The 19,652-nt window shown below is 46.0% G+C and overlaps 1 protein-coding gene across 7 annotated transcripts in view; it reads right to left on the reverse strand.

The window, feature by feature from the left end:
* The window catches only part of FRY (FRY microtubule binding protein), a 1,191,674-nt gene that overhangs the window by 709,024 nt on the left and 462,998 nt on the right, over nt 1-19,652 (reverse strand). For all 7 annotated transcript variants that reach the window (XM_069639765.1, XM_069639761.1, XM_069639760.1 and 4 more), the window contains exon 4: nt 12,565-12,704. In XM_069639765.1, coding sequence (XP_069495866.1) covers nt 12,565-12,704 — 140 coding nt within the window. The remainder of the gene's footprint in view (nt 1-12,564; nt 12,705-19,652) is intronic.

A 19,652-nucleotide genomic window follows, 5' to 3' on the forward strand; every position in this document is an offset into this window, starting at 1 on the left:
CTTCAACCCTTCCGTCCCTATCTTGATAGTATCTTTCTTCCAACTCCATTCAAGGATGAAAGCCATCAACAAATATTAAACATTAGCACCCTGGGAGGGGGCGTTGGCCTATCAGGAGGCTAGAAACGTAGGCTGTACTGTATGGTATATTCCGAGCTGCCTGGGCAGTCAGCCCCCCCTTCCCTTCCGTGCTCCCCATTCACCATTTAGCACCAGTGTAGTTTCCTACATGCGTGCCAATGGTGTCTTATTTGTAAGCAAACAAACAAAAAAAGAAGAAGAAACGTACCTTCATTGCGCGGCCCGGCACTGCGCAGTGCTACTATCTTCGCAGTCTGTTTCCCATGTTGATGACATCATATTCATCAACATGGACAACAAACCTCACTTCCAGCAGCATTATGCAGCGCTGAGTCACATAAGAAAGGTACGGTTACCCCCCCCCCCAAAAAAACATTAGCACCCGTGTAGTAGTAAACTACATGGGGGCTAATGGTGATCTGCCCCAAGGTGGCGGGTCGACCCGGTCAGTAACAGCACCGCCAACCTTGTTAAGGGAAGTCGGTTGTCCTCAACTTCGGCAGTGGGCCATTACTGGCAGGGTTGGCCCGTCGCCTCGCGGCCTATTGCCTCAATATGAATAATGGCTACAATAAAGAGCCAGCAGGGGTGATATCCAACCGATTATGAGGAAGGTTAGTTTGCACCCACACACCTCGGAGGAAGACACATCCTCACATTATTCAAAGATCTTCTTATGAGAATAGCAATGTATATTTATACAATACTAATCTGCTTATATAACCGTAGATTTGCCCGATAGAATAGAGCTTGCACATGCTGTCCGGACGGGATACTGAAATGGAATCGTTCAGTCCTTTGTATAAAAGGAATGTTTAGTCCAGAAATGACAGTCTAACTAGATCTAGTTTTCTTTCCCACTGCATTCGGGTACTAAAATCCCACAAACTCAACTAAAGTCAAAGCCTAAGGCCCAGAGAGACTGCACTTGCTTAAAGAGAAACACATTCAACAAAGCAAAAAGCTGCTTGTTGCATCAGCGTGTGACTTCTCAAGTAGGATGTGTACACAAGGCTGACCTAGGTCTTTGGAAGTACACCCACAGACATGTCTATGCCATTAGCAGAAACGTTTACACCTACATTACAAGAATTACTAGTCAAGTTCTCTGCTAACCTTTAGTAGGGACGGCGCCAGGGACTTTCAAATGTTTACGTTGAAATGGCTTTCAAGGCTCGGGAGAGGAGTGAGTGGGGGCTCAAGCTGCTGCCCCCATGTCGCCAGTCTTATGAAGCAAAACAGTTTAATTCGGTACATGAACTGTGTGCCTTGCTGCATGCACGTTACAGGCTGCCTTTGCTGGCACCCTCAGGCAACCCACTCACTCCAGCAATATCAGCAGTGTTCTTATTACCTCATTGCTTTTTCTACTGCTTTGACTGTAATACCTTTGCGTACATGGACATTCAGTCCAATGTCACCCGCTGGCTGCCTTTATTCTTTCTGCCATTCAGATTGCAATAAACCGGTCCCAATCTGCAGCTACTCACCCCCTCCCTCCATTCATTTATTTATCTAGGATGTTGTCACAGAGTGAAGCTACAAAGGGGGGGGGGTTGACTGTATGCACATATCTCCATTATAATCTATGCAATTTATCATAGGTGCCCAGAGAGGTTTTCCCAGCAGTAGCCAAGGGGCTCCCAAACATTTTGAAATGAGTGCCCACGAGCCCCGACATATCGTCAGCCAGTCCTGACCTTTATATATGGATCTATGAAGATGGAGGATGTAAACCAGCTCTTAAGCAATATAATGCAACTATTCCACTTTCAGAACGTACAACAAATCTATACCCTGCCTCTTAGCAAGTGGGACCATTACACACAGGGCATAAGAAGCGTCCTTCCTGGCAGGGGTGCACCTAGGCTAACATTTTGGCGGGCTGGGGTGGTGGGGGCGGCTAACACTTTAAATGTTAGGAGAGGGCCTAACTTCAGAGACTGGGGGATGGGCAAACTTACAAGTGCGGGGTCATCTAACCCTTTCACACATTCTAATGCGACCATTTGGGTGTGGCTTCAATGTTACAAGCAGTTAACTCTCTGTCACATCTGAAATGACACACTTAAGGACTTATGTGATAACGGACCGTCGCCTCTCCCCCATCCTGCCAATCACTCCCCTGACATGAAAGTACTAACACCCCATCACGATTTCAATTGCCTACAAACGTATAGCTCTGTAGGTCAGCTACAAGAAGTCAATTTAACCCAAAATTTCAGGGGAGGGCTAAAGCCCAATCTGCCAAATAGTCGTTGCACCACTGGTTCCTGGATAACAAACGAACGACCATTCCTGAGAGTGCTAGTGAGGTGGGTAGGGAAGGGCCAAAGCAGGCAACATGGTGGGAGAAGAAACATTCACAAGTGCTGCGTCTCAATCCTGCAGCAATGCTTTTGTAGCTGGTCAGATTAGTCGGGTAGTGGAAGCTGGCCTGGCACTTGCATGTGATGGTGATGGTTGAGGCTGGTGCAAGAATGCAAGCCCCCTCAGGCACAATACTCCTTGGGCACCACATTCCTTACAGTGGGGTCAGACTTGATGCCCGTAGGGCCACTGTGGTCCCTTCTGGGACCTCTGGGCTTGTGGCGCTCTAGGCAGCGGCACAGATTTGCTTTGCTGTAGGAACATATCGGCTACTGGGGCTCCAGGGGGGTCCTTTTTAGCTCTGGCTGCCTGGAGAGGCATCACTTTGTGAACACTCTTCCCTAGGGCATACCAGCTGCATGGCAAGCTACAGCGCTCTTCATCCCTAGAGCAGTGCATTTCGTCACAGTGCCCAAGGTGCATTTCAAGAACCATTCTACACCTCGCTTCTACGCTTTGAAGAACACTCTAAATTGTAAAGTAGGCTCACATCCTCGTACTGATGCTATTGCATCAAGGAGATACAGACGGTGTGCTTTATAAAGTTTGGGGATTCTAATAAGGAAATCGATCAGCGATGCAAGATGCTGCGGGTCACGCGCTATACGTTAAGAAATGCCAAATGAATGTACTTACCAATCCTTACATATAAAGAAGTCAATGACTGGAGAGGCCCCTGAACCTCTAGAAAGCACACGTTTGTCAATGGAAAAGACGCAGCTAGAGTTTATTGTCCTTGAATATTACACTTTAAAATGATGTGTTGCCTTTGTCAGCAAGCATTGCGAGTCTCAGATTCCAGCACATGTAGGAGTCTAAACACCAGAGGTGGCAAGACTGACAATTCAGCAGAAAATGGCGCCAAGTGCAATCAATTCCAGCAGATTTTCCCTCCTGTTGGAGGTAGAACTCGCGTTGGGCTAAAGAATCCTCTTCATTCAACTGTCAGGTTTAACAGGGAATCCTTTGCTCAAGAAAAGAGACTGCAGGTTATTAATAATAGCGTTGACCCCCTTGTTCCAAGGGCCGGAACGAGGGGTAACAGCCCAAGTTATCTTCCCGAGTGAAGCGAGGGCCTATAACGAGGGCACCAGCCAATTAACCGCCCCACCCCCTTCCAGCCCGTGGAACGGGGGTTAATGCTATAGCACTCCATGTTACCAAAGCGATAACCCAGGGTGTTAAAAAAAATATATTTTCATTCATTCAACACAACACTGTGCGCGTCCTGTTGAATGAATGAAAATACTAAACCCAAATGGCCGCCATGGTTATAGAAGGCGGGGCTCCATACGTAGCCCCTCTTCCATGACCATGGCGAATGGAAAAGTGAATCCGCTGCGCCGAGCACCGCCGCCACAATCAGGTAAGTGGGGATGGGGAGGGGGGTTGGGATTTTTTTGATCAAATAAAAGATAAGGGATAGCAGCCCAGGGCAGGGGAAGGCAGCCTGCAGGCTCAGTGGAACGTAGGCTGAGTTTACAGGTTTAAGCCAGTGAACGCAGAACCCGAATGGCTGCGCCCCTGCCCCAGGTGCCAATTGTACTTTTTAAAGACAGTTATATGATACGACCATATCATATGGCATTTGTAACGTGCCTAAACACAAGTGTTTCAAGGCGCGATGAGGCAAGGAAGGGGGAGACAGAGGGAGGACAGAGACAACGATCTTACTGGGCCAAGTGACATTGAGATCACACAAGTGCAGGGGAGACTCATGGGGAGGGGAAGAGTGCTGGGGGAAAGGGGAGGGGGCAGTGCTGTACATGGGATCAAAACAATAACAAGTGCAGCTAGCAGGTGGCAGATGCAAGGGTAAGTGCAGACAGCAGGGGTCCAAAAGTGCAGGTAGGGGTACAGTAGGGTTACAGATACAGACCCAAGTGCAAGGGTTGCCGAAGGCAGTGCGGGTGTGCAACTGGGCAGGTAGGGACCTGGGCCCAAAATCAGAGGGTAGCTAGGTGACCCGTTCAGTATCAGACAGGAAATCAGCAGGGGAGAGAACGAGAGAAGGCAGAAGCAATGAGGAAGATCTTGGGGTGCTTTTCTTGAGGCAGCGCAGTTTAAGTAGTGATGGCAGTGCTGTATACTGCAAATCACACCCTTTTTTTTGACTTATTTACGTTTATCAATGTGTACTCCTGGTTCTGCATTTGGCAATGCTCATCAGTGACTCCTTTGAATCGGGTCCATAGCGGGCACTTATCTCCTGGACAGAGGTTACCAAAGAAAACCACATTCACATGAAACACATTGAGAAAAGTATACCAAGAGATCACTTGTCAGCAGGGCCCAGGTGGTTCCAAAATGCCCACCACCAGGCCCAAGGACTACTTTCAGCAAATTCCTGAAAGCACCCCTCCCCCCACCTCACCTTCCCGCCACCTACAGACAATCTTTGTCTTTGCTTATTGGGCTGATCAATGGCCTCCTTTTACTTGAGCACTCAACAAAACGCTACAATATATATATATTCTTGTTAGAGGATGGCCTCTTGACAGAAGAATACTGTAAACTGTGTGATAAGAATTCCTTTAGAAGCTGCCCCAATCAAACTGGCTCTCTGGTTTCTACAGCGCAGTGAAAGCCACAAGACGGGTCAGCAGGTAGTGCCCAAATATGGCGATTCAAATAAAACCAAATACCCATCCGACGGTCTCTCAGATATATAAATGTACATTGCTCTCATCCTTCTTGGTTAGTTACCCATCTACTTCGCCTTTACTAAGGTTGAGGCATAACCGCGCGAGTGAACGCATTGCGCCACCAACATTATTTCCATGCGTGGAGATTTGATTTTCATTAAGTGTGCCATCATCAAGCCACTTCTTCCGCCTCAGCTTTGGTGCAGGAGGAGTTTCAATGTTCCCTGCAGGGGACACATGGGCGACAGCTCCTCAGAATACCCTGTACACATGCAGCGGCAAGGCCCCTGATCCATTTTCTGGACAAGAAAATCGGAGTGAGCAATGGCATCTTGCTCTGACGAGGGAGCCTTTTTAACTTTGCTTCACATTAGAGGGCATTCGCCGGGATCGAATCCTGCTACTGGACCGTTCAATAATACCCTGTGAAAGGGAGAAATATGCTTCGCAGGGTGTTCTTTTTAATGAGTACTGCACTGCCAGTGTACACGTTGATACGATAACATGAGCGCAGCGGTTCATTGCAGGAGTTCCAGCCAAAGAGGAACAGTGAGATCACACGCTGTGCCCGCCTGCACGGGACTGGCCAGCACCTTGAATGAAGTAACATGCGAAGGCAGGCTTACATCCGAGCGGCTGCCAACCAACAGGGTTTGAAACAAAAGCAAAGAGAAAATACAAGGAATATTTTAAAAGTCACGTTAGATTCTATTCAAGAAGGGACAACTAACAAAACAGAATTAAAACAATTGCAAAATATCAGAAGCGAAGGAGCCCGTGCCAAAGGCAAACGCCTGTAAGTGCCCAATGCGCCTCGCGCGCCGCTCTCGTTCCAACTTGCGCGTCTGCTGCGGCCGGCTGGTTTCTCATCACCTCCAATGGCCCTTGCATATCCGCTGTAAGCATAGACTCCTCTCACAATCTTCTTCTAGCCTTTCAGCTGCGACGAAGCCCCGTCACCACCTTCGCCACAAGCCCCTGAGATGCAGCGGAAGCTTACCATGGTCCCAGGACCAGAGGCACACGCTTCTTGGAAGTGGTGGAAAATGCTGAGGACACCCACACAACCACAGGGCCCATGCTTTGACATGAGTAATGTCCAGTCTACAGCCTTGGAACCAGTAATGCCTGCATTAGATGGACAATTCCATGTAACCCAAAGCGGGAAGGAGGGAGGGTCAGAGACAAATCTACTCCTATTACCCCAGGTAACAACCCATCCACCTCGAGAGTACAGCGATCAATGAAACCATTGGGGCTTCAAAGCACATAAGGAACGAGCCCCTTAAGTTCTTCAGGAACCAGTGTTCACACCAAGGGGGAGGAAGGAGCTTGGGCGGAAGACAGTGCTGTAATGAGAACTAATATCACGTAGGTGGAGCCTCAATGGAGGACAGGGGAGAGAAAACTTAAGTCAACTGAGGAGGCATCCGATTTGGGAACTTTCTAGAGCTGAAGAAAGGGAAGCAGAAAGGTTTAAAGAGGCGTGAACACCCAAGAGAGGTAGCAAAACGGAAAGGATGCAGAGAGGCAGAGCTAGAGCCAAGGATAGGTCAGCAATGGGTCCGTGAAAAGGTGGGTTTTCCGCCGGACCTCAAAATGGCCACCAGCCCAAGTAGGAGTTCGGGCCCACACGGGCAGCATGGAGAAGGAAGCAGGGCATACATTCACTTATACACAAATGCATTACTAAGAGCACATATTCAACCAACCTCTGTGAAGGAAAGCCCATGAAAGTATAGGCAGAGCAATATATATATATATATATATATATATATATATATATATATATATATATATATATATATATATACACATATACATATATAGCAAGCAAGGTGGCCGGAATCCTGAGGCACTTTGGGGGAGTCGGGAGTGTCTCCACAGGAGGGCTATATAAAGAACCGAGTCCGAGCAGTGGGCCAGTGTGGGGAACCTTGACGTTCCCAAGGCAGCTAGCCTGCCACGTGTGCAAGAGCCTGGAGAAGACATGGCCCATTTGTTGCATTCTAAACCTTTAGCCTACCATGATGTGAATAGCACCATGTCCCCGATTGTGAGAAGGGCACTTTAACCCTTAGAGTGGAGCATTCTGTTCAGCGTGAATGGTAACACCCACCCTAGTGAGAGGGGCACTTGGCCTACAGCCAAACTTAACCGGTAATCACTATTTATCAGACAGCGGTCGAATAACGAGAGCTAGATTTAATGGCACATGTAATAACACTAATAATGATAGAAGTCATTCTTGTCCGTTTCGTCCTAATACCCAATATCCAAGAATCCGTTTTTTACCTTATTTTGTTGTGGGGTAAACATGCTGCCCACTGGTAAAGTTCATGTTGCCTATATTAAGATGAGCTGGCCTACGGCAATGCTGCCTTCATCTATTTGCTATGGGGTAACACCTGCTGCTTCATGGTCGCCATGACCATTTCTGTGCAGCACAATAAGGATAAGGACACAGTCTTATGAGAAAATAGAGTTACCCCATTGCTAGTTATATAATGAATGAATGGTTTGCTTGGCCTAGCCTAGTACCCGTGTCAGCATTAGCAATGCCACAAAAGAACATTAGACCCATTTTTATTAACAATACAGAGTGTAACACGAGGGTCTTTTATAAGCACAAGGCTAATCACTTTTCGTTATTTATCTAAATATTAATTGTATGTAATTGACATGGCTGCATTGATGCTTTCATGTGTTTTGTAATGTTTTAACATTGCTGAAGTAAACAATTTGACTGACTTTAGGCAGCCTGCCTGGTGTGAAGGGCACTTGTAGTGGAAGGAGAAAAGTCAGCCTTTGTAATGGGAAGGGCACGTTTCCATTTACAGTGAGAAGTACGAGGTGTAAAGGGCTGTAAAGGGCTGGAGAGTTTAAGATACCTTTAGAAGCAGAGTGATGGGGTGCGTGTGTTTGCCGTGCTGCAAGTGCAGTGCGGGTCTTTACTGTGCTGAACTTTCATCGCTGCAAAGTACCGTGCAGCTAGGAGGATGTGTGTATGTGGAGGTGTAGTTGTTTGGGGTGGCAGGACGGGGATGGTTAGGGTGTGGTATGAGGGACGTGCGGTCCCTACAGTGCGGTCAAGGAGGAAACAGCGCTGTTGCGGGAAATTGAGTTAAGGGTCTGTGGGGGTTACCATTGGGATTGGTGGGTGACCGCCCGCAACCTCTTTCTGGGTACTTGCAACTCGAGTGGGAAGAGAAGGGGGGAGAGGGTCAGGGAAAGACTGTAGTAAATAAATATGGAGTAAGAACATGACAGCAGTAATGGGTGCACCAAGATGACCCAGACCAGGAAGCAGTGCGCCAGACACCATCTTTCTGGTGTGAATTACATAGAGGGGGAATGGCACTGCAACCTTTCAAACAGTAATGTGGCAAAAAAAAATAAATGCTGTTTGTTATATTCCAGAGATTGAGTTTGAGCTAATAAGTGACTGAGCGCTATATCCTCGGTGGTTGGTTGTATTCCCCACCTTCAGTTTCCTCTCCATGGTACCTTGCAGTGTACATTTCTTCTGGTCTTTCCATACTCTTGGTTATGGGCTCAGGGTCAATCACTCAGTCATGCAAGAGTGTTGACCTCCTGGTATGCCCTGCTCCACGGCCACAGTCTTCTTCTCAACTCTTCCATTAATCAAAGTGTCCGGAGGACCCAGGAATGAGACAGGCACGCAACTCATGGTTTCGGCCATAAAGCTTTATTGAAACAAAAAAAAGTTGTTGGAAAATGCTTCACTACCCCTATTCTACGAGGTAGTTCCCGGCTTAAAACAAAACTAAGGGCTGTCCAATGTGAAGATGTCGAAAGCAAAAACGTCCTGTGTCCAAAATACTATCCTGGCCCTCACACGCTATAATTTAACTCCAAGGTGAAAAGGGGAATGTCTTTGGCCTTGAAAAAAAAAATGTTCAAAAAGGAGAACAAAGTTGCAACTCCAACACAAAGTTTCAAATGAATAAAGTTCATAGTTCCAGAGGATGGCTCCCTTCCCCTGGATTTCTCTTCACTGCACTTTACACTTTTAAGGATATTCGTTTTCCTTGGGCTTCTTCTGGTAAGCAAAAACAACTTCTATGCAAAAAAACTTGGCTGTTAGTCTTAATTTTGGTTGGATACCTGGTGTACTCTCCTACCAGGTTTCTCCTCTCCACTTTAGTATGAGTTAAATGCAGTCTTTGGCTATACCCGATATATCCTTCTCAGGACTCCCTCATGTGATTTGCTTTACACATTGTCCAACTTGACTTTGCCTGGTAAACTCTCCTGACAGGGCTTTCTTATGTGCTTCATTTGGCACACTTGCAACTTGAATCTACCTGGAATACTCTCCTGTCAGGACTTTCTAGACTTTCTCATATGTTTCACTGGGCATACTTGCAAACCTGACAATACTCTGTATTCATTCCGTTATGTCTCTTTAGGAAATATCGAGTCTCCTATTCTCTCATGCTTCATTTACTATTATTTGCCTTCGGTAGGTTTGCCGACATGCACCGCTGTACCAGCTTCCCTTGGGTGGACTCACCGTGCATCGGTTCTCCTGTGGTAAGCAATCAGTGGCTCGTCAGCATCCCATTCCTTTTTCCTGGGCTCACCACCTCTGCTTTGTGGCTACCATGCCCCTCGCGGCTCCAGATTGCTGCTCTGGATTTATCGATGCTTGAGCAGCGTGAAAGCTGCTTTTCGGTGCCTGCTGTCAGATAACTGAAGGTATCCTCACATTTTCTCCCTTTGGGTCCTTTGCTCAGGTGGCCAGGGAAGGGCCATCGTGCTGGGATTCCAACCCTGGGGAAGGACAAGCGAGGGAGGATCACCCGAGTTGGGGGTCCTTGGAGATTGGGAGGAGGATGCCTGAGGGTAAGACAGAGTATCCCCCCGTCACAGTTATCCATCATCCTACTCTCCCTCCACCTTCATGGGTGAGACACAGTATCCTAAAGGGGCGATGGACATGGAGGAAGATGTCCCTGAAGCCTTGATGGGATATGTAGGCTCTGCTGTCCTTGGTCAAAGAGGGAGGCGGGAGTATTGGACCAGAGCAGGAGCCGGCAGTGAGAAGGGTCAGGTGAGCCAGGTGCGACTTTGACATCATCACCAGTTTAACTTCCCCTACTTTAAATTGTAGTGGGGGTGCTGTCAAGACCCACATCTTCATAACAGAGTATGAGTGGTAAAGAATAACTTGCAAAAAGGGGAGTCTTCCCTAAGACCAGGGGATTCCCTTCCTTTTCCTTTCCATCACCCTCGGATTGGTCCTCCTTTCCCAATTGTACACCAACCCACTCCCAAAGATTGAACAGGTGTGGAGGAAACTTTACTTCAACACCACATTTTCCCACAGAAATGATTGAGACTGACAGAGAGCTGCTCAATCCTGGTAATTGAATAGGATCTCATGGATTCAATAAATATAGAGACTAGGGACATTTTATGATTAAGATAATGCTCCGGATCACCTGAAAAATTCTAGAAATCATATTCTTCTCAGAGTCGTGCGCAGCTTATTCCCTGTATACCCAAGGTTATAAAAACTCACTCAGTGTGAGGACTTTTCTATCGCAGCCACTACTTCTGGCATTCCCTGCTTATTATTCTGAGATTAGCCCTCGTCACTTGCTTTCCAACACAGCTTTAAAATACTTTTGCTCACATTCCCTTATTTCTGTTATTTTTTTTTGGTTTCTGCATGCCTTGAATGATTAATTTTCCATGAAAATGTGGAAGCACCCTACTAGAACGAGGGAGCCCGATCCAACCAAGAGGTTTACCAAGGGCAGAGGATCTTTCACCAGCGAAAACATTTTTAATAATGTGTTAAAAAGGCACATTTCACAACACCTTTTTTGAGAACAATGTGGTAAACAGCCGCTCAGTTGGCAATTGGTTTTGTTGGGTAGAATGGAAATATCCAACAGATGCCAACTCATCAACGGTGCACAGGAGCATTGTTCAGCACATTTCCCAGAAGCGCTTCGGAAGGTCCTCCCTTTCATCTCCACAGCATGCCAAGCTCCGGTGGTCGCTGCTCTGGTATTGAGTGTACTAGATTATTGTAACCCGCTCTATTTGGTGGAGCCTCACTATTTGATCAAGCGGTTACAAGTTCTCCAGAATGCAGCTGCAAGATCTATTCTTCGCCCCCCATTCTGAGCTCACATGTCTCCGCTGCTGAGGCAACTGAACTGGCTCCCCGTTGCAGATCGGATAATGTTTAAGTCCATGTGCATTGTACATCAGGCTTTTTATGGCATCGGAGCGGAGTACTTGCAAGCCAAATGTGTGCACTATGTACCCACTCGCTCTCTCCGTTCCCAGTCAGCTCTTCTTGTAGTAGTCCCTCGGTTTAGATTGTCCCGATCAGGGGGGCAAGCCTTTTCTGTTGTGGCCGCCAAAGCCTGGAACGATCTTCCTTCTGCCCTACGGGGGACCACTGACCACCTTGCCTTTTGTCAGCTATTGAAAACAAAACTATTTTAGAAGCGTACATATCCTCTCCTGTCATGCTACCAGCGCCATGATGCCTCTGGGCGTATGTGCACTCATTAAGTTTTGTTAACATAACATTTAACCATGAAATATGCCAAAATACTGCCTTTGTAAATATTTTCATCATGCTACGCTATGCATGTCCCTACTGGTTGCACCAATATATGCTATTACTTCCTAAGAACATATGTTTGCCATACTAAATATTTGGGTAATGATACCATAGCAAAACATGTCCATACTAGCGCTGCCAATTTATGCTAGTTTCCCCACGTAAGAACACTCATGTTGACTTTGCCCATAACGCCAGTAAAAGAGAGACTGCCCCCCTGTAAGAAAACACATACTGGCTGCACCAATGTAGGCAAGCAGCCAAATAAGCATATTGATGTTGGCTATGCCCGTAAAAAAATCACATGTTACTGTAGGAAACCATGTCCATACTGGCTGCACCACTGTAGGCAACTCATGTTGATTTTGCCCATAATACCATTGAAAACTTAAGTCATTAAAACAAAACATGTCCCTGCTGGTTACCGGTGCACCATTGTAGCACCCCCACCCCCGTCAGAGGCTCTTATCTCCAGCAAGACAGTGGAAGCAACACGCAACCATCCTTGCATGGCCTATTGGGCATGAGCCCCGAGATAGTACTGTCAAATGGAAAATAATTTCCGTACAGAATCAAATTGCCCCAGGAACACCGGGCTGGTTTGGCTCCTCCATAATGGGTTGCCCATTGTGGATGAGCCACCCCAGAGAAAAAAATCTAATGAATTATAAAAAATGAGTTAACACATTTAATATGTGGTCTAACTGCTCGTTTCCAATAATGGTCCCTTTTATGAGACAACCAATAGGTTTGCTGCTTCCGAATACAAACTCTGGAGTGTGATATACAAGGGGGCCCATTTCAAGTTGCACTTCAACAGCTGTACATAATGCAGTTTAGGCGCACACACATGCATACCTTTTAGACTTGGCACTGGTTCTGGGCCTGTATTCATGAGACTCATCTTCAATTCCATTTTGTCGTTTGTACCAGTCAAATAAAGTCCGCAGGATTGATGGTAGGCAGTAGTCCGACAGCGAGCTCATTGAACTGATTACCTGGGAAGCCAGGGAGACAAAGTAATGAGGAATACATTATTCGGAGCTAAATATAGCCTGTGTTAAGAAGGCCTCCCTCTTAAAGCTGCCTGGATTCTCTAGCTTAGATACATTTTTCGACAATTCAAAGTAGTGGGTAACAATACTGCTGGCGGGATTCCCATTTTATATTTATAATTTTTTCCCAGTGCTGTACTCATCTGCATTTCTCTTACCCCTTCCTTACCCAAACATCTGGACCTCTACCTTAACCCCCGCCTCCCGTATTGGGGCTAAATGGGAATGCTGCCGGCACTGCTCTTACCTGCAGCATTTTAATGCTGACAAATTGACCCAATACGGTGCATTGACTATGCAGCACATTATATTTTATTGAAACATTTATTATGTTCACAGTTTTAAAACAGTTCGTTTACCATAAATGACTGTCATTGACATCTGTTATACTATGTGCCAAGTACAACAGTACCTTTGGTTGTATGTGGATGTTGTTGAAACAGTAGGTTTGAATGATCAACAGAGAAGCCATCATGTACATCACCCACAAATCAGTAGAACTAAATCTGTGGAGGATTTTAAACTAGAGTGTAACCTGATGGATCAAGTGAAACCCTACACCACAGGAAAGATACTGATGGTTCAACATCACTTTAACAAAAATATATTATATGTTCCTAACAATATCCAGGGGTTCACATTCAGCAAGTGTACAATCGAAACATTTACAGTTTTTAAGCTATGAACTACTCCCTCACCTCCCCAACTACCCTTAACATTGCATCATGCTTGTTTTTACAGTCACTTGTCCATTTACACGTCTCTCTTACAAATCTTATCTTCCTTCTTCAGACTCGAATCATTGTTTATCCACATTCCTGGCTTAAATAAAGTTAGTGTGAGTTCTGTCCACTGCACCCTATCCTGGCCAGGTCTGGTTTTTGCCCACTAATCGCCTGTTGCCATTTCACCGTTTAAGCCATTATCCATTTTCGCAAATTCCTCCACTATCGGGGCTGCCTCCGATTTCCATTTCATAGCTATGCATCGCTTAGCCAATACATGTCAAGTCCTTCAGCTTTCCCAGCGCTTTCCCATTCTTACTCCTCAGGAATAGTCCCAATATGCCAGCAGTTAGGGACTGGACATCCAAATCCATTTCCCCTTCGGCCATTTTTTGGGCAATGCCCTCTCGAAACTTCCTTATAGATGCACATTCCCAAAACATATGTAGCATTCCAGCATTTGCAATATTACATCTGGGACAATACTGTCCAACTGAGCCTTTGAATCCTGCTATTGTTCTCGGTGTTAAGTAAGCTCTGTGTGTTAAAAACAGTTGCACCAGCTGCAGTCTCGAATTTCTGGAAACCTTATAATGCAAAAACTTCAGCCATTCCTTGTCCATAAAGGCCTTGCCCAACTCCGATTTCCATCTGAATCTAGGTTGCAGTTCCCCCAACTGAGTGCTCACCTAGAAACACTTCATATAACCTTGATATGGCATGTCCACCCTCTGATATATTTATTATCGTTTCCACCTCCTCACATTTTATCGTCCCCCCGACTTCCGCTGATGGCCAACTTTTCGTAACCGCGTTCCCTTTGGATTGGTGCAGTATTTACTGTCCTACATGTATGATTTCCTGTAACTCTTAGAAGCTTAGAAGGGCACCAATCCATCTCAGATCCCCAATTGTAGCAATCCCGCACGTCTCCCAATGATGTCGCCATACTTGCATGCCCAGTCTCACCAAGTGTGGGTAATCTTGCGGTTCTGGTGGGGTTACCCATAATAAGTCTTAAGTGTAGGTGTTGTATTGCTGGCTGTAGCAGAGTCGTATCCATTGTGGGGTCATCTACTAGCCATCCATCCTACCACGTATTGCTATCTGCTAGCCATCCATCCTACCACGTATTGCATCTGACATGCAAGGTAATATAGCTTGCTATTCGGTATTTATTTATTTATTTATTTTATTTATTTAAATTTATATAGCGCGCAAGCAGCCCAGGGGCATTGAGGCGCTGTTACTTGCAATAACTTAGTTACATGGTACATATGATAGCGATTGTTGACACATTATGAATAGTACAAGAAATCATACTATTGTTACAAATATTGCATTTGGTCGTATATTGCAAACATAAAAGATAGGTATTCGTGCTGATGTGTCGGTCCTTATGTGAAGAGGGTAGTTTTCAGTGTTTTGCGGAAGGTGGTGAGGGAGTCCTCGCCACGGATGGTTATTCTCAACCATCCTTTATCAAAGAGCCTCTGTAGGGTACTCTGTGCTACTCTATGTCTACCTCCCTGTCACAAGAAACTTCTACACTTTTTATCTAGCCATACAAATAATTGTTTTGGGATATTCCAAAAACAGTGTAGCATCCTGGGCAGCACCACCATTTTTAACAATGCTGTTCTCCCCATTACTGACAATGATAACTTAGCCAAGAATTTCATTGAATGCAGTATGCCCTTCAGTGCCTTTATTGTAGCGTGTGTTTGTTCTTGCTTGGGGGTATGTTAGATGTTCAGTCCTAGGTATCGAAAGGTGTGTCTCCAACGGAAGTGATGGGGCCGGAAGCTCCTCACCCCTTTTATCAGCCAGCATGGCAGTGGGAATAAACAGTATTTCCAGCTCACTAAAGTTATCTAGCACTTATAGTATGTGTTGCAGGTTCTCCTCAGGGTTCTGTAGATATAATAGCATGTCATATGCATACATGGACACTATGTGCCACAAACCATCGATTTGGATTCCTGCTTCTCGGTATTCCTTACGTAGGAATGACTCTATTGGTTCCATTGCTAGAATATAAAGCATCAGAGACAGTGGGCAGCCTTGTCTGGGGACCCTCTGTAGCTCCCATTTGTCAGAGAAGATGCCACCTGTCCTATCTCTAGCCATTGGTTTAGTGTAAATGAGTTTTACCCATTGTATGTATTTTGGTCCGAATCCGCATTTCACCAATGTCGCATATAGCCAGTTCCAATGTACAGAATCAAATTTCTTCATTGCATCTAGCGAGGCCACAGCATGGTACCCATTCCAGTCTTTAGTTCTGCTAATAACGTGGTGTAACCTCCTTCAGTTCCAGGAAATATTCCTTCTGGGCACACATCCCTTCTGATCAGGATGTTTTAGCTTGGTTATTACTCTCCTGAGCCTATTCCCCAGTAGTGCTGTAATAAATGTATTATCCCGATTTAAGATAGGAGCCACAGTCCGTTTTTTTTTCATTAGACTTTGGTAAGGGTATTATCACGACTTCTCTCATACTTCCCGGGAGGAGTCCTGTATCAAACGCTTCTGTGAATACTCTCAGCAGGACCGGTGCATGGCTGCCTGCATAGTCCTTATAGAAGTCGCCTGGCAGTCCGTCCTAGCCCAGCGCTTTTTCTGAGGGAAGTGTTATTATTATGCCCAGCACCTCCTTTGCTGTTATAGGTTCTTCTAGCATCTGCACCTTCTCTATGTCTAGGTGTGGTAAGTTTAGGAGTTCTAGTGCTTTTTGCAATTCTTCGTCCCTTTCCTTTCTGGTATCCTCATACAGTGCGCTATAATATTCGTAAAATGCTTTCTTCACACCCAATTGTCTATTGCACATGATGCCCTCTTTATCCTGTACTAAGTATTGGCGTTTTCTTACTGTCACTCTTGTATAACCATGCTAGGAGTTTGCCTGGCTTATCTCCTCCTCCATGTATTTTCTGTAGATGCTTTGCATAATTGAATTTGCCCAGTCTGTTGCATTGCATTATACAGCTTTGTCTTCGCTTTATTTCTTCCCTTAACTTGTCCTCTCCGGCACTATTTCTTTTCTCAACCTCAGCTAATTCCTGTTCAATTCTGTTTAATTCGGAAGTGATGGCTCTGCATACCACTCCTGATGTGGCAATCATCTACCCCATGCTCACCACTTTGAATGATTCCCATAATGTGCCTTCTGATTTAGCACTCCCTTCATTAAACAAAAAAATATTCTGTGCGTTTCCACATCTATTCTTTCAAATCTGCGTCTAATAAGGCCTCACTTCTCAGTCTCCAGGTTGTTATTGCTGGTCTAGGTGCGGCTATAACCCACTTCAGTCCCAGTGAGGCATGATCTGACAATACTCTAGCTTTATATTCCGACTCCTCAAATTCCTTCATGTGTTCCTCACCCCTGAAAATGTAGTCTAGTCTTGTGTAGACTTTATGTGCAGTAGTGAGAGTAGTCTATCTCTAATGGGTGGAGTGTCCTCCATATGTCTACTAGATTAAAGGACTGAAAAAGTGTATTCAGGACCTTTGCAGGCGGCGCCGGCCTTCTGAACTGGTCACCCGACCTGTCCAACAAGTCTCTGCACCACAGTAGGACTCCATTTCTATAAGGACCTAGTCTAGCATATAGAGATCAGACGAATGTAGTAGCGTCATGGTTCGGTGCATAGCTATTTACTATACACAGTTCCCTATTTTCTAGGGTACCGTGAATCAGTACTATTATGCCTTCATTATCTGTCTTAATGTTTAGGACCCTCTGTGGGACCATTGGGGCCACCCAAATGAGAACCCCTCCTTGCATAAGCAGAGTATGTGGATCCCACTATCGAACCTCCCCATTTCGGGGCTAGCTTGTCTTGTATAGTCTTGGTGAGGTGTGTCTCCCATAACAGCGCAATGCCTATATTGTTCCTTCGCAAGTACATTATTCTGTGTCTCTTCACATAATTAAGACCTCAGATGTTCCAGGTCATCACCATAATACTATCCGCCATTATGTACATGCGTAGTTGTCATCTGTTGTTGCATCATTGCAACAGTTTTGTTTCTCAATAATATGCCTTTGTGAGTGAACTAACTTCTTAGTACTATATTAGGCTTCTCTCCCATTCCAGTTAACAACTTCCCTCCTTCCCCTCTATTCAACTGTCCCCTACCCAAACTTAACTGCCCAGCTATGCCACGCATGCTTACACAAATCCGCTTCCGCTCCCTCGCTTCCCAGTCAACCAACCAGGCATTCGGTGCCCAACGAGTTAGTACTTACTAGCGTACCCGAACCAAAATGTGGGGCGCGGGGGGGGAGGGAGTTAGGGCATCACAATATCTGGTGCCACCCTTCCTCTGAAGGCTGTGTCCTTATAACATGCATTCCTGCTCCATTGCCAATATTCTGGGAAAAAAAGCAACTGTAGTGTTTGGACTTGGATTCGAACTTCTCTTCTGCTTTGGACCGCTCCTCTTAACTTCGGACTCTTCGAGCTCTTCTTACATGACATTGTTACTTGGGCAGCAGCGACCTTCAAAACTATCACATTCTGAAGGGTGTAGTTCCCTGCCGATTTGAGTGTTGTAATCAATCCCTTTCCCGAGTTTCCACTCTTGCATTGTCCATCCAATCTTGTGCTTCCTCTGGATTGTCAAATAACAGCGCTCGTCCGTTATGTAGTATCTTCAGCCTGGCTGGGTAGACTGGCATGCATTTCAGCCTGGCCTTTCTCAATCTCTCCTTTGTAGAAACAAATTGGGCTCTCCGTTTCTCAACTTGAAAGGTGTATTCCGGGTATAGTGCCAGCTTGGTCGGGGCCCTTTGAATGATTCCCCCCATTCTCGAGAATGCTAGGATCTTCTCTCTACCCTTGTAATTTAGTATTTTGGCGATGATGGGCCTAGGGGGAGCAACCGGTGGTGGCTTCCTAGATAAGGAACAGTGTGCCTGTTCCACTGTGAATCCTTGTGTGAGGTTACCTGGGCCAAGTTCCTGCAACAGCAGATTTTTGATGTAGTTGGTGGGATCAACTCCCTCCATGCTTTCCGGCAGACCCACACTGCTGATGTTATTCCTGCGAGCCTGGCCTTCTGCATCATCAGCTCTCTCTTCAAGCAATTTGACTTTCTGCTGCAATATTTTGGAGGTATGCTGTTGTATTTGTCACTTCATCAGTGTTGACTTTCCCCTTGTGCTTCTTATCCCATGTGTTCTGCCAGTGTGCACACGTCCTGGCTCAACAATCCCATGCCCACAATCAGGGCATCAATCTTTGCTTCCAACACTGTCTTAAATGCTGGTATTTAGTGATCCCCTCTATCCAGTGTGTCCTCCGCACTTTCTGCTGGTTCCACCATCGTTCCTCATTTTGGGCTGTCTTGTCCTTTGGTATATGATTCCATGGTGGTCTGTTTACCTCTTGCTTCATTGCCTTTGGCCGCCATCTTAGGTGCAGGTCCTTCCCTTATCTCAGTCTGCCTTGTATTACTTTCTGTGTGCTGTGTCTAAGTGTTCTAACTCCCATTCTTTAGTCGTGGAGTTTCTGCACCTTCTGTGCACTGTGTCAATATATTCCAATGGTGATGTGCCTCTCGCGTTAGGGGTTATTTGCATCAATCCGCTCTTCAGGCCTTGCGTGTTGTGGGCAGGCCTTGGGCTTAGCCTCCTTAGCCTGACTGTGTGGGTGCCTACGTCAGCCTTCCCTCGATGCAGCATATACTGGGTCTTTGTTTTGCCTGCCTTATCCCTTCCTCAGGCTCCTGTGTTGCCTGCAGTGATTTCAGCGGCTTCTGCCCCGCCTCTTTGCACGCTTCACTTCACTTGCACTTTCACGGCACCTCTGCCGCTTGCCATTTTACTCGCCTTCTCTATGGCACGCAGCTTGGGGATATTCTTCTTACACGTTTCACAGGACTCTGAGCGGTCTGCAAGTTGCCCTTGGCTGCTGCCTTTTTTATATTGCTCGTTCTCGTCCCTCGTTCATTAGTTTGGATGGCTTTTTCTTAGGGTGACCAGATTTCCAAAACGAAAAACTGGGACAATCAACAAGATAAAAGAGGGACTACCCGATCGCAGCCCACCAATTACTGCCCCTCCCCCAACACGCCGCCGCAACCACCACCTAATCATATTTCCAGCACTTCTCCTTTCTATAAAGTGTATATGATCTAATTTGTGCAGTTTTGTCTG

This window comes from Ambystoma mexicanum, chromosome 7q (assembly GCF_040938575.1).
Source record: "Ambystoma mexicanum isolate Mex_15411 chromosome 7q, UKY_AmexF1_1, whole genome shotgun sequence".
NCBI lineage: Eukaryota > Metazoa > Chordata > Amphibia > Caudata > Ambystomatidae > Ambystoma > Ambystoma mexicanum.